Source organism: Gekko japonicus, unplaced genomic scaffold, assembly GCF_001447785.1.
Source record: "Gekko japonicus isolate JY-2015 unplaced genomic scaffold, Gekko_japonicus_V1.1 scaffold1, whole genome shotgun sequence".
In the NCBI taxonomy this organism is placed as follows: domain Eukaryota; kingdom Metazoa; phylum Chordata; class Lepidosauria; order Squamata; family Gekkonidae; genus Gekko; species Gekko japonicus.
This window is the reverse complement of record NW_015164181.1, coordinates 955,986-978,657: the sequence shown is the minus strand read 5'-3', so window position 1 is coordinate 978,657 and position 22,672 is coordinate 955,986. Positions and strand designations below refer to the sequence as shown.

General features: G+C 49.5%; 1 protein-coding gene across 1 annotated transcript in view; it reads right to left on the bottom strand.

Moving 5' to 3' along the window:
* Window positions 1–22,672, bottom strand: part of CAMKK1 (calcium/calmodulin-dependent protein kinase kinase 1, alpha) — a 103,280-nt gene that overhangs the window by 27,324 nt on the left and 53,284 nt on the right. The window contains exons 8-11 of the mRNA XM_015407976.1: window positions 20,985–21,073; window positions 6,530–6,729; window positions 4,465–4,518; window positions 2,781–2,854 (exon numbers count right to left, since the gene is read on the bottom strand). Coding sequence (XP_015263462.1) covers window positions 2,781–2,854; window positions 4,465–4,518; window positions 6,530–6,729; window positions 20,985–21,073 — 417 coding nt within the window. The remainder of the gene's footprint in view (window positions 1–2,780; window positions 2,855–4,464; window positions 4,519–6,529; window positions 6,730–20,984; window positions 21,074–22,672) is intronic.

The following is a 22,672-nucleotide window of genomic DNA, read 5'->3' as shown; positions in this document are numbered from 1 at the left end:
GCACCTTGGAGGTCAATACATTTGTCCAGGGTATAAGCTTTCACGAGACAAAGTTCACTTTGTCATTAGGGTGTGCAGGTACACATGCACATACACATATAACCCTGCCCCTGTACACCAAGTGGAGATAAATTCCTGGCTGCCACTAGTAATTCCTCTTTATTCCAATAAAGAGGAATTACTAGTGGCAGCCAGGAATGTATCTACACTGAGGGACACTGAACCACGTGAATAGGAAGGATTCCTTGACTTCGTCACCTATGTAGACCATCATATTTTATTCATTATGCCCTTATTTTCCACCCACCGATCACATTTCTAACTCACCCCTCTTCTAAGATGACCAGGACAGGCCTGTAGCTACCAAGGTGCCCTTGGGGTGATGCCCCCTACCCAATCTCCCCTGCCCCCTGAATCTTCCCAGAGCCTGGTATTTTTTTGAGTAAGCCGTGCCTGATTAGCCAGCTGGCACCCACGGCTTGGCAGAGCTCCGCCTTCCCTTCTTCTTGGATCCATCAGAAGTTCGGCCTGGCTCCGTGGCAGCATGGTCCCCCTCTGCCGGCCCTGGCAAGAGCGCAGACAGAGGCGCTGGCTGCTCCCAGGCGCTTGCTTGGGTCCCAAAGTGTGGCGGTGGTGGCTGTCGAGCCGTTTCTCTGCCACCTGCCCCGAGCCAACCTCTGGCCCTCCGTATTACTCTGCCTTGGGCACCTCCTGGCATTTGGCCCAAGCGAAAACAGCCACTGCACACTGGGCCATAGAAGTAGGATTGCCAGGTCTGAGTTGGAAAATACCTGGAGACTTTGGAGGTGGAGCCGGGAGAGGGCGGGGTTTAGGAAGGGGAGGGGCCTCAGCATGATACAACGCCATACAGCCCACCCTTCAAAGCAGCCACTTTCTCCAGGGGAGCTGATCTCTGTCAGCTGGAGATCAGTTGTAAAAGCGGGAGATCCCCAGGCCCCACCTGGAGGCTGGCAATCCTACATAGAAGCCTGCCTCTGGCTGGCTCCTCTGTGCACACTCTCCAAGGGGGGGGGGGAAAGCTTGCACACCTTTCCCACCCTTTCAGGAGGATTGGGGTGGGAGGGAGGAAGGGGGTAGGAGCCCCCATGTGTGCGTGCTAGCCCACCTCTCCCTGCCACACACATTTCCTCCGCCGTGCACGCACTCACTCCCCTCGCTGTTGGGCACCTCCATTCTTTTTTCTCCCCCAACCCCTTCTCCATCCTGTGCCCCCTCCCCGAAAACTGTCTAGCTACGGGGCTGGTTCAGGACCACATACACAGTCCTCCTTGGCCTTATTTTACCCTCACAGTATCAAGGTAGGTTTTTATCTATCTATTTACCTCAGATTAGAATAAACGGTCTGTGGTGGCTCAAGTGGTTAAGACACTGAACTGCAGACCAGAAGGTCGGTAGTTCAGCAGTTCGAGACCCGAGTGCCACATGACGTCTCTGGCCCCCAGCTCCTGCCAACCTAGCAGTTCAAAAGCAAGAAATTGCAAGTAGATAAATAGGTACCGTTTCGGTGGGAAGGTAACAGCGTTCCGTGCGTCTTGGTGTTTAGTCATGCCGGCCACATGACCACGGAAACGTCTTCGGACAGCGCTGGCTCTTCGGCTTGGAAACGGAGATGAGCACCGCATCCCTAGAGTTGAATTCGACTGGCTTTCGAGCAAGGGGAGCCTTTACCTTTACTAGAATAAATGGACTCAGAGATTTCTACTTGTGTCTGACAAAGGGAGCTTTGACTCTTGAAAGCTTATACCCTGAATATCGTGTTGTCTCTAAGGGGCTACCGGACTCTAATCTAATGGTTTTACTGAAGACCAACATGGCTACCTTCTGAATCTATTTACCTCAGGTATATGCTGCTTTTCCATTTTTTACAAAAATCACCCCTGGTGACTTGCAAACAGTTAAAAATACAGAACACGTTTTTAAAAAAATCTATATATTAACTCGTCAGCCAGAGTCAGGGTGGGGTAAGGGCTTCCAGAATGATGAAGTATTTCACTGGTGCCGGCAGGCCTGCAACCAGGGCCTCACATGCAGAAACCAGGGCTGAGCAGGGATTTGAACACTGCCCTGCCCCCACTCCTAATCTGGCACTCTAACCACTATTCCACGCTGTCTCATGGAATTCATGCCACCTGCACAGGGTGTCTAGGCACTGACTAGACTCTAGTCTAGGACATGGGTTTCTACGTCTTACATTCCTGGCTGCCACTGCAAGCCCCCTCTCCCCTTTTCACAACCTAAGAAGAAGAGATTGGATTTATACCCCGCCCTTCACTACCCAAGGGAGTCTCAGAGCGGTTTACAAACTCCTTCCCCTTCCCCTCCCCACCACAGACACCCTGTGAGGTAGGTGGGGCTGAGAGAGCTCTGAGAGAAACGGCTCTTTTCCAAGAACAGCTGTGCCAGAACTATGGCTTGCCCAAGGTCATCCAGCAGGTGCAAGTGGAGGAGTGGGGAATCAAACCCGGTTCTCCCAGATTAGAGTCCGCACACTCAACCACTACACCAAACTGGCTCTCTCTAAGACTGGTTCACATGTATGAAATATTCAAATGACCACTAGAGCAAATATTTTGTGTGCTTTGGGAGTTTTATCCAATACAATAAAAAGACAGATCCTTGCTACACAATGGTTAGCTACCCTGAATTTTTTGATGGGGTGGGCTATATGTTCATAAATATAAATCTCATCCTATGGTCTGTTTATGTTATGGCGTGGTGGGTCTAATTCTTTATTCCAGCACTATGTAAACTCTACTTACTGTTCAGGGAATTCCACTGGCTTGTTCTTGATCTTGTTGTGTAGTGCTAGGATGAACTCATCGATAAAAGGACACTGCAAAACAAACCAAAGGTTTCCCTAGTGGCCGGTCATTGTGTTCACAGCTGCATCCAAAGGCTTAGAGTCTGACAACACTACTAATTTACATTGGCATAGCCATCGTGTCAGTCCTCTAAAGGATCCTGGGAGCTCCGCCAAAGGGCTACATAAGTCTTATGGAGCCCATTCACACGTCGACCCGTCACATGCCCTCATTTAAATGGTGGGTTGGAGGCAAGGCAGCAAACCATAGCTTGCAATTCGGACAAAATGGCAAAGTTAGGTTTGCTGTGAAAGTGAAAGTGTTTAATTTTTGAGCCACGTGTGGAATTGGGGGGGGGGGTAGCATGTGAACCTGAGAATCTCCTAGGTTTGCACATGTAGATTCCAACCTAGGTTTGTACATGTAGATTCCAACCATGTTTATGTCACATTGGAACAATATCTCTACATTTTAAGGGACACACTTAAAAATATTAAGTCTACATCGAGACATAATTGGCACGTATGTGATGTGCCCTTTTCAGGTGCAGTATCCACATTTACCAGGAGTCCAGCAGCCAATAAGCATGACCACCATATTGTATCGCAGAAGCCAAAAATGAGAGCTCACGGGAGGAAGTGGAATTCCAAAAACTATATCCGTGACAAAAATAACGAAGAGTCAATAAAGATAAGTCGCAAAAATGTTTACTGTAGTAATTTCTGTAGGAAATTTTATTCTATGATCGCTCGCACGCTAACAAATACTGCGCAATGAGTAATTCATTTCACAATATTTGCTTCATCTGAGCGTGTAGCAATCCCAATTGCTATCAATCACTACTTATCAACTCCTGAAGGAAACATTCCATGTTGACTTCACATTGTGAAGACCTTGGGTTCCCCTGCCACAAATTTTGTTAGTCTTTAAGGTGCCACTGGACTAGGGTTGCCAACCTCCAAGTGGTAGCTGGAGATCTCCCGCCATTGCAATGGGTCTCCAGGCAACAGAGATCAGTTCATCTGGAGCAAATGTCCACTTTGGAAGGTGGACTCAATGGCATTTACGCCCCATCCTCATCAGGCCCAACCCCTAAAATCTCCAGGTATTTCCCAAGCTAGAGCTGGCAAACCTATATTGGTGTTGTGTTCTAATGGCGACAGCGCATGCGGTCACCCTTACACGTGGCCAGGCGAACTGACCTAGCTTTGCATCCTTGGACAACAGAAGGAGAGGATCCTAGAACCAGCTTATCGGCTCGTCCGGATCCTCAAAGGAACCTATGGTTGCAATAACTCTGTAAATAATCCAATCACGGGTGTGGGTGCGTGTTGGGGTGTGGTTTGTAATTGTATTTAAAGCGGGCCTCTGGCCAGCCACTGTATCTCTAGTTTTCTAAGTAAAGTATGAGCTGAAATCACTATGCTATGCCTCAGACTCAGTATTTTATCATTGGACTCTTGCTCTTTTCTAGTGCTGCAGACAGACGAACAAAGCTACCCAAAACACGTCTACCCATCTTGATCTATAGATCTGAAGAGTACACATCAGCCCTCCCTGGTTAGGACGACGTTTACTTCAGTCCTCCCCTCTCCACCCTACCACATCCCTACCACATCCCCCTCTTTGACAGCCATCTTACCTTTCCATATACGAAGCAATACAGAGTGATTCCCATGGCCCAGACATCCAGCGCCTGAAATACAGCAAGCACATTTCATATATTTACACACGATACATTTTAAGACTGTGGAAGCATTCATGTGCACAAGTCTTCCATCTTAAATATTATTTAGTTGTTTACTTAGAATGTTTCTATGCCCCTTCTTCAGAACCTCTTCTGTTCAAGGTGGCCTACGATTTAAGACACAAGCAGCATAAAAGCCCAAAACACAAATATCTGTGCAACCCCCCCTCCCAAGTTAATGGGACTCTCCCACTTGGGGTCTTTAAACACTTCAAACCTTGCAATTTCTGCAGTCATCCAGTGGTTATCTTCTCTGGATGTGCCTGTGTTTGTGTGTGGGGGTGGAGTGAGTGTTAATAATAGAGTTCTTGTGTTGCACTTTCAGAGTGACTTGGCAGGATTCAAAATGGTTCACGCCCTGGCCCCAATAGCCCAGGCTAGCGTGATCTCATCAGATTTTGGAAGCTAAGCAGGATGGAATCTAGGGGCCAAATTAGATGTCTATTTCTCTCAGACCGTCCAGCCACACATCATGCTGCTATGAACTCACTGTCCAAGTGTGTGGGGCTCTGACCTGTATCTCTGGACCATGGTACAGGAGGAAAAGAGGTTTCAGACTTCTCATGGTGTTTACCTGAACCAAAACGGTCCCAGAGGGGCAAACAGCCTTCCCACCCAGGGCCATTTCAGGTCAGGAAAACAGTGTTGGCCTGTAGTCCTGATCCAAACGGAGGCTCTACGCACTTAGAGAACAAGTCCTCAGCAACATAACATGTGGCTGAAGGGATGAGGAGTGGGTTGGGGGAACCGTTGTCCAGATTCTCTGAAAGTTGACTCCTCCAGTTTGCTCCTAGGTAACACGTGCCACTCAGGGTCAGGAGACACCCAAATGGAAAAGAAGCCCAGACACCAAGAGTGCAGGGTATGCAAGGCCTTTCCCAATCATAAGAACATAAGAACATAAGAGACACCAATGTTGGATCAGGCCAAAGGCCCGTCCAGTCCAACACTCTGTATCACACAGTGGCCAGAAATACCAGGTGCCATCAGGAGGTCCACCAGTGGGGCCAGGACATTAGAAGCCCTCCCACTGTTGACCCCCCTCCCAAGCACCAAGAAGACAGAGCATCACTTGCCCCAGAGCCCCTATCTATACCTTGTGCCTAATAGCCACTGCTCCATATGCTTATCTAATTCCCTTTTGAAGCCGTCCATGCTTGTAGCCGCCACCACTTCCTGTGGCAGTGAATTCCATGTGTTAATCACTCTTTGGGTGAAGAAGGACTTCCTTTTATCCGTTCTAACCCAACCGCTCAGCAATTTCATTGAGTGCCCATGAGTTCTTGTATTGTGAGAAAGGAAGAAAAGTACCTCTTTCTCTATGTGCTCTATCCCATGTATAATCTTATAAACCTCAATCATATCACCCCTCAGTCATCGTTTCTCCAAGCTAAAGAGCCCTAAGCGCTTTAACCTTTCCTCATGGGGAAAGTGTTCCAACCCTTTTATCATTCGAGTTGCCCTTTTCTGCACTTTTTCCAAAGCTGTAATATCCTTTTTAAGGTGTGGTGACCAGAACTGCACACAGTATTCCAAATGAGGTCGCACCATTGATTTATATAGCGGCATTATGATATTGGCTGATCTGTTTTCATTACCCTTCCTAATAATCCCCAGCATAGCATTGGCCTTCTTTATTGCAGTCACACACTGTCTCGACATTTTCAGTGAGTTATCTACTACGACTCCAAGATCTCTCTCTTGATCAGTCTCTGCCGGTTCAGACCCCATCAATGTGTATTTATATTTAGGATTTTTGGCTCCAATGTGCATCACCTTGCACTTGGCCACACTGAACCCCATTTGCCAAGTTGACGCCCACTCGCCCATCCTTTGGAGTGCCTCACAATCCTCACTGGTTTTCACCACCCTGAACAACTTCGTATCATCTGTTCACCCTTCCCAAGGTAACCCTTTCCACGTCACACACAGGCGCCACAACACAGAAATCTAACCTTACCTTTCCACTGAAGCTCTTCCCAGTGTCTGAAAGAGCTTCAGGGGCCATGAAGGCCGGTGTCCCAGCAGTGCTAGACAACTGGGCGTCGTTCCCTTCAAACTGATTGCTCACGCCAAAATCAGCTATCTTGACATGTCCATCGTCTCCCAAAAGTAAGTTGGAAGGCTTGATGTCCCGGTGGATGATCTTCTGGTAATGCACTGGGGAGTCAAAAAAGAAGAACACGTTAGCGATGGGCTTCCGTAGAAACCTCTCCTTTCACTAGGAGGAATACAGCGGTCGGCCGGAGCCTTACAAATGTATCATATAATTATGGGATGTGTTGGTGTTATTCCAACTGTACAAAAGCACAGCCAGCCTAAAAACCTCATAGAATCATAGAGCTGGAAGGGACCACCAGCGTCATCTAGTCCAACACACTGCACAGTGCAGGAAATTCACACCTACCCCCCCCCCCCAGTGCCCAGAAGATGACCCAAAAAAACCCAACTCCAGGATCCCTGGCCAAACTGGCATGGAGAAAAATTGCTGCCTGACCCCAAAGTGGCGATCAGCATTTCATACAATCAGCATTGCTGACAGCTGGCCATCTAGCCTCTGTTTAAAAACCTTCAAAGAAGGAGAGCCCACTCCCCCCTGAGGAAGCCTGTTCCACTGAGGAACCGCTTGATCAGGAAGTTCTTCCTAATGTTTAGCCAAAAACTAAACATTAGCTCTGCTTAACAATTACACCAATCACTCCTTGTAGTTAACATAAGGATATAAGAAGAGTCCTACTGGACCGGACCAGTGGTCCATCTAGTCCAGCATTCTGTCTTACACAGCAGCCAACCAGTTCCTCTGGAGGGCCAACAACAGGGCCTAGAGGCCAAGTCCTTCCCCTGATGTTGCCTCCTGGCTCTGGGATTCAGAAGTTGTCTGCCCCTGTGTGTGTGGCTAGTAGCCACTGATAGACCTCTCCTCCATGAATCTGTTCAATCTCCTTTTTAAAGCTGTCTATGCCTGTGGCCATCACTACATCATCTGGCAGCAAATTCCATACACTCTGTGTAAATAACTATTTCCTTTCATTAGTTCCTACCTCAGTGCTACTCGAATTACAATCCCGCTATTGTAAAAGAAAATAAAAAAATTGAAGCCCCACTATCACACTGGGGAGGGATACCCAGTTTTTTCCCCAAAGCGTCTGCAAATTGGTTTTTCCCCCTAAGTGCCATGGTTGCACATTTTGATGATATTGCGATTAAGAGACCTTGTTAAATACGTTCCCGGGACTTCCCTGAAATTTCCTTAGAGAAACCACGGCAACACATCTGCCAGAGTTCCTAAATTGCAAGTTAGGGCAAGTACCTTGGCACTTGGGGAAAATATTTTCTCTCCAGTGTTTGCTATCTCCGTGGATGCTTGGGAAGGGAGGGAAAAGGTGAGGGAAGGGAAGCAGAAAAGAGTTCCCCGATGTTCTGCTCCCTCACATTTTGTGGTTTCTAATAAAATTTCAAACTCAAATCCCAGAAATGGAAAGGGATCAAACTCTAAATGGAGAGAAATGCAGGAATTTGAAAATCCTCACTTCTCCCCTGGTACTTTAAAGCTAAGTAGGCTTGGCAAACAGCGGAGAGGAGGACATTCTAGAGCCACCACAGAGAGGAGGGCATTCCAGAGGGCATTCCAGAGCAGGAGGAGGGCATTCCAGAGCCACCACGGAGAAGGTCCTCCCTTTGATAGTCTCTTAAGATTGAGATCTGTAGGCAAGTGGAAGAACTCCTTGCATGGCTCCTCGAGGGGCTGATGTGCACCTTTAAGACTAACAAATAGCACCTTTAAGACTAAGACTGAGTGGTGGGTGTGGCCTTATGACACACTTCCGGTGATGTCAGGGGGTGTGGCATATGCTAATGAGTTATGCTAATGAGTTCCTCTAGCTCTTTTTCTACGAAACGACCCCTGCTCTTACCGCTTGTTCTGTGTCCAAGATCTTAACTGACAGATAGGCTCACATTCTTTACTTGAATGAAGTTTCATAATGCTTAGATAGGGTTACCAACTCCAGGTTAGGAAACACCTGGGGAATTTGGGGGTGGAGCCTGAGGAGGGCGGGGTTTGAGGAGGGGAGGGACTTCAGTGGGGAACAATGCCATAGAGTCCGCCTTCCAGAGGGGCCATTTTCTCCAGACGAACTGATCTCTGTCCCCCTGGAGATCAGTCATAATCCCAGGAGATCTCCTGCCACCACCTGGAGGTTGGCACGCCTAGGCCACCAACAACCCAAGTATTTCCATTAAGTGTGGTTATTCTTTGATTCTGAAATGCAACTGTAACGGGAGGAAGGAACACAAAAAAATATTCACGACGGCCTTTCTTTCTAATAGAAAGTTTGATTAAATTATCATTTCTCTCACAGTTCCTTCAGAAACGCAAAACAAGACTGATAACGGTGAAGTTTTTTATAACATTCTGATAACTGGCAAAAAGGAAGGCAATTGATGCACGACAAAATTATGTAACCGGTTGGCAAGCCCCATGTAACATTTGATATTTATTTATTTGAATTGTGTGCGTGGCCCACTCTGAGACTGCCTTTTGATGCGAACGCTTTACGATTGATTCATACATCCCATCTGTCCTTATTTACTAGGGACAGCCCGCATTTTCTGGAATCCGTCCCTGGTAAATTGCTGTCTGGTTTTTGCCTTTGGAGGCTGCCTTCTTAAAATTTTATCTGTCAGAGGGCCACTGACGAAGAAGAAGAAGAAGAAGAGGAGGAGGAGGAGGAGGAGGAGGAGATTGGATTTATACCCCGCCCTTCACTACCCAAGGGAGTCTCAGAGCGGTTTACAAACTCCTTTCCTTTCCCCTCCCCACAACAGACACTCTGTGAGGTAGGAGGGGCTGAGAGAGCTCTGACAGAAACAGCTCTTTTTCAAGAACAGCTCTTATCAGAACTACGGCTTGCCCAAGGTCATCCAGCAGGTGCAAGTGGAGGAGTGGGGAATCAAACCCGGTTCTCCCAGATTAGAGTCCGTACACTTAACCAGTATACCAAACTGGCTCCAGGCTGGGAAACTCCTGGAGGTTTGCGGATGCAACCTGGGGGGTGGGGGGGAAGGGATCTCAGTGGGGCAGAGCGCCATGGAGCTCACCCTCCAAAGCACCCATTTTCTCCAGGGGAACCGTTCTCTGTAGTCTGGAGGTGAGCTGTAGTTCCGGGGGATCCCCCAGTCTCACCTGGAGGCTGGCATCCCTATCTGTGTGAGTTGCCAAAGAGAGGACGGCATCAGCATACCCTGAGATGGGCCAGCTGCCAGGGCCATCACTGCTGAGGGGCCCCGCTGCCGTGACTCCCTGCTCCCCCACCTTCTCGGATGCCTCCTGCCCTCGCCCCTTTCCACTGCCCGCTGGTGAGTACTTTGTCTCATCTGCTTCCAGCTGCTTGTGCTGCTGGAGGAGGGCACGTGAGTGGTGTTCAACGCATCAGAGTTCCTGGTGGCCGAGGCAGGAGCTATCCTAGTTGCCCCAACCAACCAGTCAGCCAGCCGGCACCGTCATGGGGAAGGGCATGCAGTTGGTGGGAGCAGCCGTGACTGCAAGTGGCGGGAGAGCTTGCGAGTGGGCAGGGGAAGGATGCACAGGCAGGTGGGGGTGTGCGGGGGCAAGACGGGGGGCCTACAAGCGGACATGGGGGCCCCCCTAAGCACTTTATGCCCAGAGCACCACAAAATGTGGCCCTGGCCCTGGCTAGAGATGCCGTTTAAAGTTCTCATGCTGGAGAATGGGTGCACAGTCTGGAGCTCAGCTGGAATTCTGGGAGACCTCCAGGTCCCACCTGAAGGTTGCCTGTCCCATGCTGGGAGGTTTCCTGCCACTCCTTCCAAATGGACACTGCTTGTCAGCTGGTTTCTCACCTCCTGCTAGGGTGGCTGGGAAATGACTGAAGATTTTGGGGGTGGAGCCTGGGGAGGGCGGGGTTTGGGCAGGGGAGGGTCCCCAACAGGCTATGATGCCACGGAGTCCACCTTCCAAAGCAGCCGTTTTCTCCAGGGGAACCGATCTTGGTCGTCTGGAGATCAGTTGTAATCGTGGGAGATCTCCAGGTGCTGCCTGGAGGCTGGCAACCCCACCTCCTGTACAGAGGTGGAGAAGAGACAGGACTGTTTGTTTTGGAAGGGGTGCCATTTCGTTCAGTTCCCAAAGACATGGGAGAGCTGGTTCCCTGTGTTGGCCACACAGAGAGGTTTCCAAACCCAGAAAATCTGTTATCTAGGGCCACGCCCAGGGTACACAGCCGCCCAGGATAAGCTCAGCACTACTTCCCCAGTCTGTCCATTGGTAGCCAGCAACCTGAAGCCCCCTTCCCCTCCATTCCACTCATGACCCTTTACATTTTATCCCCAACCCTCACGAAGCAAGTAGGTGCCAAGAACCACATTGGCAGGCCTTAAATGTGGCAGAGCCACAGTTTAAACAAGGGACTGCCCAAAACACAGCTCTTCATCAACCGTTCCACCACCTCTTAAGCAAATGCTTGCGGCTACCCAGAAGTGCCTTGCCTTTTCTAAGCCGCAAATCAACAAGGAAATAATTAGACGGCATCAAGCATCCTCGCTTAAGATCCCAGCTAAAATTGGGCACAGCAAGACACTCTAAAGAATTTAAATTTTTTTTAATTTAAAAAGCATGCTTGTCTTCTTTTTCCGATCGAATCACAAATAATTGAAGCTGCAGGCCGCAGCTTTGCGCTTCTTGGCACCACAGCGAAAGAGCCTGCGGCCAAATTCTTTGGCACGTCTGCTTTCTTGCAGCAAAACTTCAGCACACAGATGTGATCTGCATCTCCAATGTGGCGGGAGGGTGCTGCAATGCCTGGCCTGCAATCTGCCGCATGGACAATTGAAGTGTGGGTGGGTGGGTGGGGGAGTTTCTGGGAAGGACGTTCCAGCCACCTTGCACATGGGCTATGGTAACAGGGCTGCATCAGAACAGTCTGCATCAGCAATTACCAAACTAGCATTCTAGTGAGAACAGTCAGCATGCTGCAAGAAATAAATAAATTAGATAACAGAAGAAACAAATTAAACTGAAGAAGAAAAGGCTGCCTGCTGCTTCTTTGTAACAGTCTCTGTTCTGAGGCTTGCTGTCAAACTCTACTTAGTTTGCCATAGTTATAGGGGGAGGGACTGTTTTGGATTGCTAGCTATGGGGGGGGGACGTGCAGACCTGTCCTTGCAGAGGAGGGAGAACTTGTACCTGAATAAAACTTAGTCTTAAAGGTGCCACTGGACTGTTTTGGACCAGGGGGCTGGGGGGGGGGGGGCTCTGCAACTTACCTGGCTGCTTCTTGCTCTGCCTGAGGGCGGCGGGGGGGAGGGGGTGGGGCTTGTTGCATGTGACCGCCCCCTGGGCTCTTTACTGCCGGAGCTCCGCTCCTGTGCACTCCTGCAGGAAATGACCCCTGGTTGCCAGTCCCCAGGTGGGAGCGGGGGATACCCTGATTTTGTAAGCTCCTGCCCACCGCCGGCCAGCAGCCATGACCCCACGCGACATCTCCGACCTGATGATTTCTCACAGAAGTGATGTCATCATACCAGGGACGTCGCATAGTGGCGATCTGGTTTGGGGCAAAACTCTATGGTTTGAGCTCAATCTTACCATACAGTTTGCCCAAAAACCAGAGTGTTGCTGCGCAACGTCCCCAGCATGATGATGTCACTTCTGCATGATGTCATCACGTTGGGGACATTGCATGTGGAGATGTCGCCCCCCCCAGAAATCTCCCTCCCACCCCCCGCCAGCATGAGGTAAGGACCTGGCAACCAATGTTCTCTCTAAACTGTGGAGTCTTGTGAGCAAAAATTCTACTTTGTGAGCTACTGGCATTAAAGTTATGAGCAGGCTACTGCATAAATGAGTTTGCTCCTGAGCCCTCCTTCCTGAGCTGAGACAAAAATGTGTGAGCCAGAAGCTAAAAAACTGAGCTAGCTCACACTAACTCAGCTTAGAGTGAACACTGCTGGCAACCCTACTCTATGGCATTATGGGCCACATGACCACGGAAATGTCTTCTGACAGCGCTGGCTCTTCGGCTTTGAAACGGAGATGAGCACCGCAACCCTAGAGTCGGACTCGACTGGCTTTCGAGCAAGGGAACCTTTACCTTTACCTTTATGGAGAGCCAGTTTGGTGTAGTGGTTAAGTGCGCAGACTCTAATCTGGGAGAACCGGGTTTGATTCCCCACTCCTCCACTTGCACCTGCTGGATGACCTTGGGCAAGCCATAGTTCTGGCACAGCTGTTCTTGAAAAAAGACCCGCTTCTGTCAGAGCTCTCTCAGCCCCACCTCCCTCACAGGGTGTCTGTTGTGGGGAGGGGAAGGGAAAGGAGTTTGTAAGCCGCTCTGAGACACCTTTGGGTAGTGAAGGGCGTGGTATAAATCCAATCTCTTCTTCCTCTTCTCTTCTTCATTATACCCCTTTGAAGTCCCTCCCCTCCCCCAACCCCACCGTCCTCAGGCCCCACCCCCCAAAATCTCCAGGTATTTCCCAAGCCCGAGCCGGCAACCCTACTTCTAGGGCAAAATCATATGCCTGTGGCCGAAACCTCAGCAGCCACCAATCACTAGAGAGACCACCAGAAAGCAGCCCACAGCCCACCCCCAGTAAGGGGGCATCCTTCCTTCTCACGCCTCTCCTAAAGCCAAGCATGACAATCTTGTCGAGTGGCTTCACGGCGCTAGCCAGATTCCCCACTGACAAAAAAGACCCAGCCCGGGGTGAGTCACAGCGTCTGCTGTGAGCGGGTTTTCCACAGCTGCAGTGCCAGGGCTTTCCTAACAAATGAGTTCCTCAGTTAGCTTTGGCAGGAAATCATTTCGCGCAATGAAGGCCAGATCAGCTCCTTGCTCAGACACATTCCCTGGGACCTGAGATGGGCTTTCTCTCCGGCGCTGCCGTGAAGTGTCAAGGTTCACGAAGACACGCACGATGCAACATTGTACTGCAATGAAGAGGAAAGCGTGTGCAATGATGACAAGAGGGTTTCTTTATTTCCTGTTGGCTCCCGTTTCTCACTCCCCAGAGATATCTTGCTGAACTTCCCTGCGAGCCAAACTAGATGTTCTCTTATCAAAGGCGGCCTTTCCAATCCCATGTTCTCATTATTGCAAAAATGTGGGGGCAGGGGAGGTACTCAGGGGGGAGGACAGCTCAACTCCTTCGGTGTCCGCTGCCTCATCCCTGCATATGCCACCCCCAAGGCTGTTTTTCCATCAGCTTGGCTCACGTCTTGTTTTAAAGCTTGGCCGCTCAGGGGCTGCGTTCAGATGCGGCGTTTCAGCCGGCATAAACTGTACCGGTTGGAACCGGTGCAGTTTATGCTGGCTGAAACGCAATCACACTCACCTCCATTTTGCGGATCCCATCGCTGTATGCCTGCTCACACGCTGCGGGCGTCGGGTTTTTTTTTTTAACTCAGTTTGAGCATGCGCATAGGCAGCCATTCACAGAATGGCGATCTTTGCGCATGCTCAAAACACCCCATATTACATTTAAACTTTAAAGGTAAGGACTTACCTTTAAAGTTTAAAGACCAAACTGGCCTCCCTGTAGTCCCGGACTCCTCCGAAACGCTACACTAAGGGCTTTTAAAAAAAAACCCAAACGCTCAGGGCGAAGCTTCGCCCAAGCGCATATCGCTTAGTTAAAAAAATGGCGGGGGAAAATCAGAAGCCTCAGGCTTCTGAACAGAAGTGGCTAGACACCGGTGGAGAGCGATCAGACTGAAGGGTAACATCGATAGCAACCGTTGTACTCAGGATACCACCACTTGGGGACCTAGTGGCAGAGTACAACAGTTTAAAGGGCTTTACAACGGTTAGGGACGGGAGGCAGATGTTCGCCGTCTGAATGCCGGTAAGTACCCCGGTTGGACCCGGCACCTATTCCGTTGTAAAGCCCCCGTCTGAACGCACCCACGGCGTGGTACTTGCAGGGGGAAACCAGCAGATGGGAGAAGGGTTAAGTGTTCCCTTCCAGCTACTGGTTCTCCTCTGCAAATGTCCCCAAGTTGGGTTCGTACCTGGTTATAGAGTTGGGGGTGGGCGGGGAGACAATGGGGGTGGGTTTGCAGAGCAGAATTGGCAAAAGAGGGGAAGGTGGGTGAAAGACCAAAGGTGGCCTGCTGATTCTCCTCTGCAAATCTACCCCCCTCAGGCTGTTTTTCTCCCAGCTGGGCTGACTTCTGAGTTTGGCTGTGGAAGGATATAGAACTGCTTGGAAAGGGAATTATCAGGGGAGAATTGGTGGATGGGGAAATGCTTGGAAGGGGATTGGGAGAATGAGCGGATGGGGAAATGGTTGGAAGATTAGCAGGAAGGGGAATGGAGGAAGAATAAAGTAAAGGAAAAGGTTTCCCTTGCTCGAAAGCCAGTCGAGTCCGACTCTAGGGTTGCGGTACTCATCTCCGTTTCAAAGCCGAAGAGCCAGCGCTGTCCGAAGACGTTTCCGTGGTCATGTGGCCGGCATAACTAAACACCAAGGCGCACAGAACGCTGTTACCTTCCCACCGAAGTGGTACCTATTTATTTACTTGCAATTTCTTGCTTTCAAACTGCTAGGTTGTCAGGAGCTGGAACTAGAGACGGGACTCACTCCGTCATGCAGCAACTTGGGTCTCGAACTGCTGAACTACTGACGTTCCACAGCCTGCAGTTCAGCGTCTTAACCACTTGAGCCACCGCAGAATAGCAGGGGAGAATTGGTGGATGGGGAAATGGTTGGAAGATTAGCAGGAAAGTGATTGGAAGGTGGGTAGGGAAGTGTTTGGAAAGTGTTTGGAAAGGGATTAGCAGGGGGAAATTCGTAGCTGGGGAAATGGTTGGAAGATTAGCACTCCCAAGGATAGGCCATTTACATTACACTGCTTATCTATAGGTCAATTCCAGGATCCTGGTCAGCTATTGTTCTTGGGGAGCAAGCTCACCCAGTTCAAGGTCCATAGTCAGGGATGGCTTAAGATCAATACATAACAGGATAGCATTGTAAATCTTCAAGTTAGGATGGAGGCATCTGGCCTCTCATGTGCATGCATGTCAGTCTGCACACCTGAATGCTACAGTGCGCAGCCTGCCATTTCCACGTACTACAGCTGCAGATGTATGTTGCATACTGTGGCTAACCTATTTTGGGGGCAATTACTGTGTTTCTAATATACCTTTCACCAGAAGAGCCAACTGCCTTCTGGCTTTTGAGCTGCAGCAAGCACGACATATGCAGAATAAAATGATAAAGGAGAGCTTTTGTGTGTGATGGGCGGGCGGGGCGGGGGGGCACTCAAGCTGTGAGCCTCGTTACCAGGAAAGGGAAATTACAAGCACATCTCTGTCTTCATCTGAGGAATCTCAGAGGGTATGCCACAGCTTTTATCTACAGCAACCCTGATTCTGCGACGTAAGGATCACCGGGAAGAGAAAAGGGCCATTGTAAAGGGCCTGGAATGAATCACACACCCCTGCTTCCCGTTCTGAAAATCTCTATGTCTTGAAACTTAGAAAGATTGAGAGCAATACAATGCGGCCACTCTCTTGATGTGTGTGTGTGTAAATATGTACTCGAAATACCATTCGCGCATCATGATGTCTGGAGAAAGCACTAGACACGATTCAAGGACAAAAGCAAATCTAACAGGGCGCCGCTGCATGGGGACTCACATTAACCATCAGGCCTTGCTCTACAAAGTGATTTAAAGAACCTATCAAAAGTAAATGGTGCAGGGGGGGAAGAAATCAAACACGATTTGATATGTTTTTAAAAGGCCTTCTTTGGAGGGCAACGATGCGGATGCCCATTCAGGAGCACAATTTGCGGGGTGTGGGGGGGGAGCAGTGTTCCCTCTAAGCTGAGTTAGTGTGAGCTAGCTCACAGTTTCTTAGCCTTCGGCTCACAGATTTTTGTCTCAACTCAGGAAGGAGGGCTCCAGAGCAAACTAATTGATGCAGCAGCCAAATCGCTGGCTCACAACTTAAATGCCAGCAGCTCACAAAGTAGGATTTTTGCTCACGAGACTCCACAGCATAGAGGAAGCGTTTGGGGGGGAGCCCTCATTATCTACACAGATCATGCATTTTGCATAGTAATTCCAGGCTCCTGTCTCCGCCATCATCCTGCCGATCACCTATTTTTTTGACCTTGGAAAGACTCAGCTGTGTTTATTCGGCAACGAATTCTCCCTGGAGCTCTTGTTGCCTCTATGAATGCAGAGGCCTTTGCAGCAGCCACAGAGTATCCGGGTGGCAGCTTTCTACACTCTGTCCTTGCCTCAGCATCCCTGCAGTCACAGTCCCCCCCCACACACAGAAGCCACTGAAATGACCCTGTGTTGAAATTACCCATTCCCTCAGCCACCAATCTTTTAATCTGCTCTTCGCTAAAGACTCGCAGCGCCTTGACTTTCTTAACATCATACGTTCAAGATACTCTGTTCCTGATTATCTTTTGGGAACATCAGTTGATAAATCCCAACTTAAAAACTGGATTTATGACTTTGATGCTTGGCTAGACGGCTCTTTGATATTAAAATCAAAAGCGGCACCATGGTACAAATTAATTAAATCGGATCACACTAGAACCCCATACTTAGTTAATATCTCTAAACATGTACTTAGAGCCTCCTTTACCTCTCCACAGTTTCAATCAATGCCAACAGCAATTTTGGAGGGCCGATTCAATCAAAAGCCATTGGCCCATCGTCTATGTGGTACCCACAAACTTGAGGATTTACCTCACTATATTCTCCTTTGCCCACTGTATTCTAGTTCGAGGGCTAAATTTTTAGCAGGTATTTTATCTCGTCTTAGTGCTTACCCAGTTGAGGGGGGAAAAATCTCATTTTTGTTATCTGACATTGATGCATATGTCTCTTATAAAGTTTCATTATTTGCCCTTGCTGCAAAGAATATACGTTCCAAGGTGGCATCGGGAAGGGGCGTTATTTAGGCTACTGTATTAAATTAGTCATATTTTGTTACTGATCTTTGGTATTTTTGTATGTTCAGACTCTAACCTATAGCTTGGTCATAGTTTGTGTTTTGTAATTTTGTAACGGCCAATGGCTAATTACAATAAATTTGGTGTAGTGGTTAAGTGTGTGGACTCTAATCTGGGAGAACCGGGTTTGATTCCCCACTCCTCCACTTGCACCTGCTGATGTGACCTTGGGTCAGTCACAAGCTCTGGCACAGCTGACCTTGAAAAAGAGCAGTTTGTGTCAGAGCTCTCTCAGCCCCACCCACCTCACAGGGTGTCTGTTGTGGGGATGGGAAGGGAAAGGAGTTTGTAAGCCGCTCTGAGACTCCGAGTGAAGGGCGGGGTATAAATCCAATCTCTTCTTCTTCTTCTAAACTGAAATTACCTTCCTGAAGATGGGGATTTCCAAATCCCACCCTCACAATTTCTCATGGGCTCCAACTTCTATATATTATTTCTCAGGATGCGTTCCCAGCCTTGCTTGGATTGGGTTGCCAGCTCCAGGTTGGGAAATTCCTGGAGATTTGGGGGTAAAGCCTGGATAAGGTAGGGTTTAGAGAGAAGAGGGACCTCAGCAGGGTAGAACGCCACGGAGTCTCCCCTCCAAAGCGGCCACTTTCGTCAGGGGAACTGATCTCTGTCACCTGGAGATCAGTTGTAATGCCAGGAGAGCTCCAGTCCCTGCCTGGAAGTTGGCAAACCTAGGGTTGCTTCATCTATTCTAGGCGTTCTCATTTAGCACTGACACTGGAATACAGAGACGGCAACACCACCGGATCATTGTAGGTTGACTCAAGAGAAGAGGAGAGGAGAGGAGAAAAGAGAAGAGAAGAGGAGATTGGATTTATACCCCACCCTTCACTACCCAAAGGAGTCTCAGAGCGGCTTACAAACTCCTCCCCCTTCCCCTCCCCACAACAGACACCCTGTGAGGTAGGTGGGGCTGGGAGAGCTCTTGACAGAAACTGCTCTTTTTCAAGGACAGCTCTTATCAGAACTACGGCTTGCCCGAGGTCATCCAGCAAGTGCAAGTGGAGGAGTGGGGAATCAAACCCAGTTCTCCCAGGTTAGAGTCCGCGCACTTAACCACTACACCAAACTGGCTGCGAAGCCCTGAGACTGACCCGGCCAGTTAACCTCCTCGCAGTTTAAACTGCATTTATTATGCTTCTGCCTCTTCCTCTTTCCAAAACCGACAAGTTCTACCAATGTAAGAAAAAAAGGCTCCCCAGAGGGAACGGCGATGCTTGGTCTCCACATTAACCGCCATGGGTTCTCCCAGACACAATCAATAAAAGCACGACAATTTGTAGAAAGGAAGCAGCAAGGGGGAACGGAAAAGATTGATTTTTCCACCTGCTTGTCTGTTACACCAATGGGAAGCTGTTGGAGCCTCGCTTTCAAAAGAAGCGGGAAAGGGGGGGGCAGGTACTAGACAGAGGACACTGTTTAATTACAGCAACTCTGACTAATTTTAGTAGGACAGTCCAGGCTTGTAGAAAGAGAGCTGTTGTTTACGGAGGGTAACATTACACTTGAAACTCAGGGTGGAGAAGAATTAGCACAAAAGAGCGAAAACCCAAAATACCAGGCTCCAATGCTCCCTTCTAAGCTGTGGAGTCCTCTGAGCAAAAATCCTACTTTGCGAGCTACGGGCATTCAAGTTGCGAGCGAGCGATTTGGCTGCTGCATAAATTAATTTACTCTGGCGCCATCCTTCCTGAGCGAAGACAAACATGTGTGAGCCGGAGGCTAAAAAACCGGTGAGCTAGCTCTTGCCAATGCAGCTTAGAGGGAACTCTGCCAGGCAGCGTTGTTTTTAAAATAACAATGTATTTGATTCTAGTGTTCTAGGGGGTGCATGCCATTCACATAATAGGGCAGCCTGCTGGGCCTCAATTAGGCTTGCCAGCTTCCAGCTGGGGCCTGGACATCTCCCACTATTACAACTGACCTTCAGACTACAGAGATCCGTTGCCCCCAGAGACCACGGCTGCTTTGGAGGGTGGAGTCTATGGCATTATATCCACTCCTCCCCAAACCGCTGCTCTTACCAGGCTGTTCCCAAATCCACCCCTACTCACGACTGGCTCATGTGCAGAGCCTAATTCTCCTGAGGGGCTCAGTGGCACATTGCAGTTTCTTCTCACAGGTTTCCCCCCCCAATGATCATTCACACCCCATATGGCTAAGAAGAAAAAGAAGAGATTGGATTTATACCCTGCCCTTCACTACCTGAAGGAATCTCAGAGCGGCTTACAAACTCCTTTCCCTTCCCCTCCCCACCACAGACACCCTGTGAGGTAAAAGAAGAAGAAGAAGAGATTGGATTTATACCCCACCCTTCACTACCCAAAGGAGTCTCAGAGCGGCTTAACAGACACCCTGTGAGGTAGGTGGGGCTGAGAGAGCTCTTGACAGAAACGGCTCTTTTTCAAGAACAGCTGTGCCAGAACTATGGCTTGCCCAAGGTCATCCAGCAGGTGCAAGTGGAGGAGTGGGGAATCAAACCCGGTTCTCCCAGATTAGAGTCCGCGCACTTAACCACTACACCAAACTGGCTCTAAGAGGAGAGTGAGTAACCCTGTCATCTCCCACGCCCCTCCAAAGTGGCAGTGAACTCCATGGAAGAAAAGGACAGGTGCTCGTCAATGCTCCCTCTAAGCTGTGGAGTCTTATGAGCAAAAATTCTACTTTGCGTTAAAGTTGTGTGCCAGTGATTTGGCTGCTGCATCAATTAGTTTGCTCTGGAGCCATCCTTCTTGAGTGAAGACAAAAATGTGTGAGCCTTATTGTAACTAAGCTTATTGGAGATCTCTTATCTTGGGTTTTTAGGTAGTAGTTGGTATTCTTTACTTTATCCCAGTATGTGTAGCCCCCCCTCCCCTTTTTTCTTTGTAGTATTTGTAGTTATATAAAAAAATTTAAAAAATCCCCTCCGGGGGAATAAAAAAAAATGTGTGAGCCGGAGGCTAAAAAACTGTGAGCCAGCTCACCATAACTCAGCTTAGATGGAACACTGGTGTTCGTCTAAGGCCATAACTCCAAACAGATTCTTAGCATGTGGAAAGTCCCTGCTTCTGTCCTTTATATCTCCTGCTAAGGGATCTCTGGGGTCAGGCACTGGGAAAGACCTTCCAGTGTCTGAGAGAGAGATGCTGCCAGTCCCAGCACTGAGCCAGATGGACCTCTGGCCTGACACAAAATGAGGTGGCTTTCTATGTTCAAGATGCTACGATTTGGGATGGCCCCATGGCTCATTGGCAGAGCATGTCCTTTCTTTGCTTGGAGGTGTACAGTCAAGTCCAGGCCTGCTCTGAAACATGTTTCCTCCCCGACTGGACCCCAGTTAGTGCAGAATTCTTCCCCCCATCCTTCCTTACTTTCCACGACTGCTCAGAGCAAATGTTTATAAGGGGAGGAAACTGTTTCCTACTCACGATATTCAATGCCCAAGACGATGTCCCTGAAGTAGAGTCGAGCCTGTTCTTCGGTGAAAGGCGAGTCACACGGCACCTCCATAACAGGCCTAAAAACAGGGCAGAACAAGGAAGATGAAAAGCCTTTTCTGGGTTCTACCTAGGACAGTCCTCGGATTCCCACTAAACCGGGACTCACAGTCGGTCCTTGCCCTCTACAGGGGTACTACGGGTGCTTCCAAACACACGTTTGTCCACACGTCGCAGTGTCGAGTGTAAACTTTAAAACACCTCCCCCACAAACTTAAACATCAAACCCTTCAATGTGGGAATGCGCCAAGAGTCATCTCAGCTCCTCCATCTTGTCAGAAGACGGCATGCGAGAGCCTTAGGGTCGACTCGTCAATGGCCAAGTCAACCAAGAACTTCCCATCAGACATGGTCTGGGAGTTCCGTGCTTATAGGCAGCCCACCAGCAGCCCCTTTCTCCGCGTTCTGGGGTCCCAATTTGAAATGTAGCCGTGTTGGTCTCCAGCAGCAGAACAAAATTCGAGTCCAGTGGCACCTTTAAGACCAACAAAGTTTAATTTTTGGGTACTTTGTCCTGAGCCAATTTCAGAGGACGGCGGAAGACAGGAAGGCCTGGCGTGATCTGGTCCATGGGGTTGCAAAGAGTCGGACTCGACTGTGCGACTGAACAACAACTTTGTCCTGAAACTATACCATAATATTCTGGGTCAGTCCTAGAGCACGGTGCCAATGCAGTGATGTCACTTCCAGGTTTGTGCTGGAAGTGATGTTGAGGCAATTGCCCCCCTCCCCCGTTTTGCTCCCATTGCTCGACTGAGCAGCAGTGGGAGCGTTACGGCACCAGGCGGGATTTTGGAAAGGCTGGCCACAGGTGCCTAAGTGTTAAGATCTAGGCAGATAAAATATTGGATTTATACCCCGCCCTTCACTACCCAAAGGTGTCTCAGAGCGGCTTACACACTCCTTTCCCTTCCCCTCCCCACCACAGACACCCTGTGAGGTAAAAGAAGAAGAAGAAGAGATTGGATTTATACACTGCCCTTCACTATCCAAGGGAGTAGCGGCTTACAAACTCCTTCCCCCCCCTCCCCACCACAGACACCCTGCGAGGTAAAAGAAGAAGAAGGAGATTGGATTTATACCCTGCCCTTCACTACCCAAAGGTGTCTCAGAGCGGCTTACAAACTCCTTTCCCTTCCCCTCCCCACAACAGACACCCTGTGAGGTAGGTGGGGCTGAGAGAGCTCTTGACAAAAACTGCTCTTTTTCAAGAACAGCTCTTATCAGAGCTACGGCTTGCTCAAGGTCATCCAGCCAGGTGCAAGTGGGGGAGTGGGGAATCAAACCCGGTTCTTCCAGATTAGAGTCCGCGCACTTAACCACTACACCAAACTGGTTCTCTGAGGGAGAGGGAGACCCAGCCGCCTGACCAGAGCAGCAGGAAGAGCCGGCCACCCAGGCTCCTCTCCCCCGCCTCGTGCAGTGCACCACTTCGGCTCCTCCATCTCTGATTGCTGGCCCAGCGCTCCTTGGCCACTCGAGCAGAGCAGCAGGAAGAACCAGTGAGGCCGCAGTAGGCAGGAATGAGGAGCACAGCGCACCGGGGTGGGGGTTGGGGTCTGGTGTCCTCCCGAGGTGGTGCACGATCTGGGGCTATGGGCTCGGGGCCACCCCAGAGG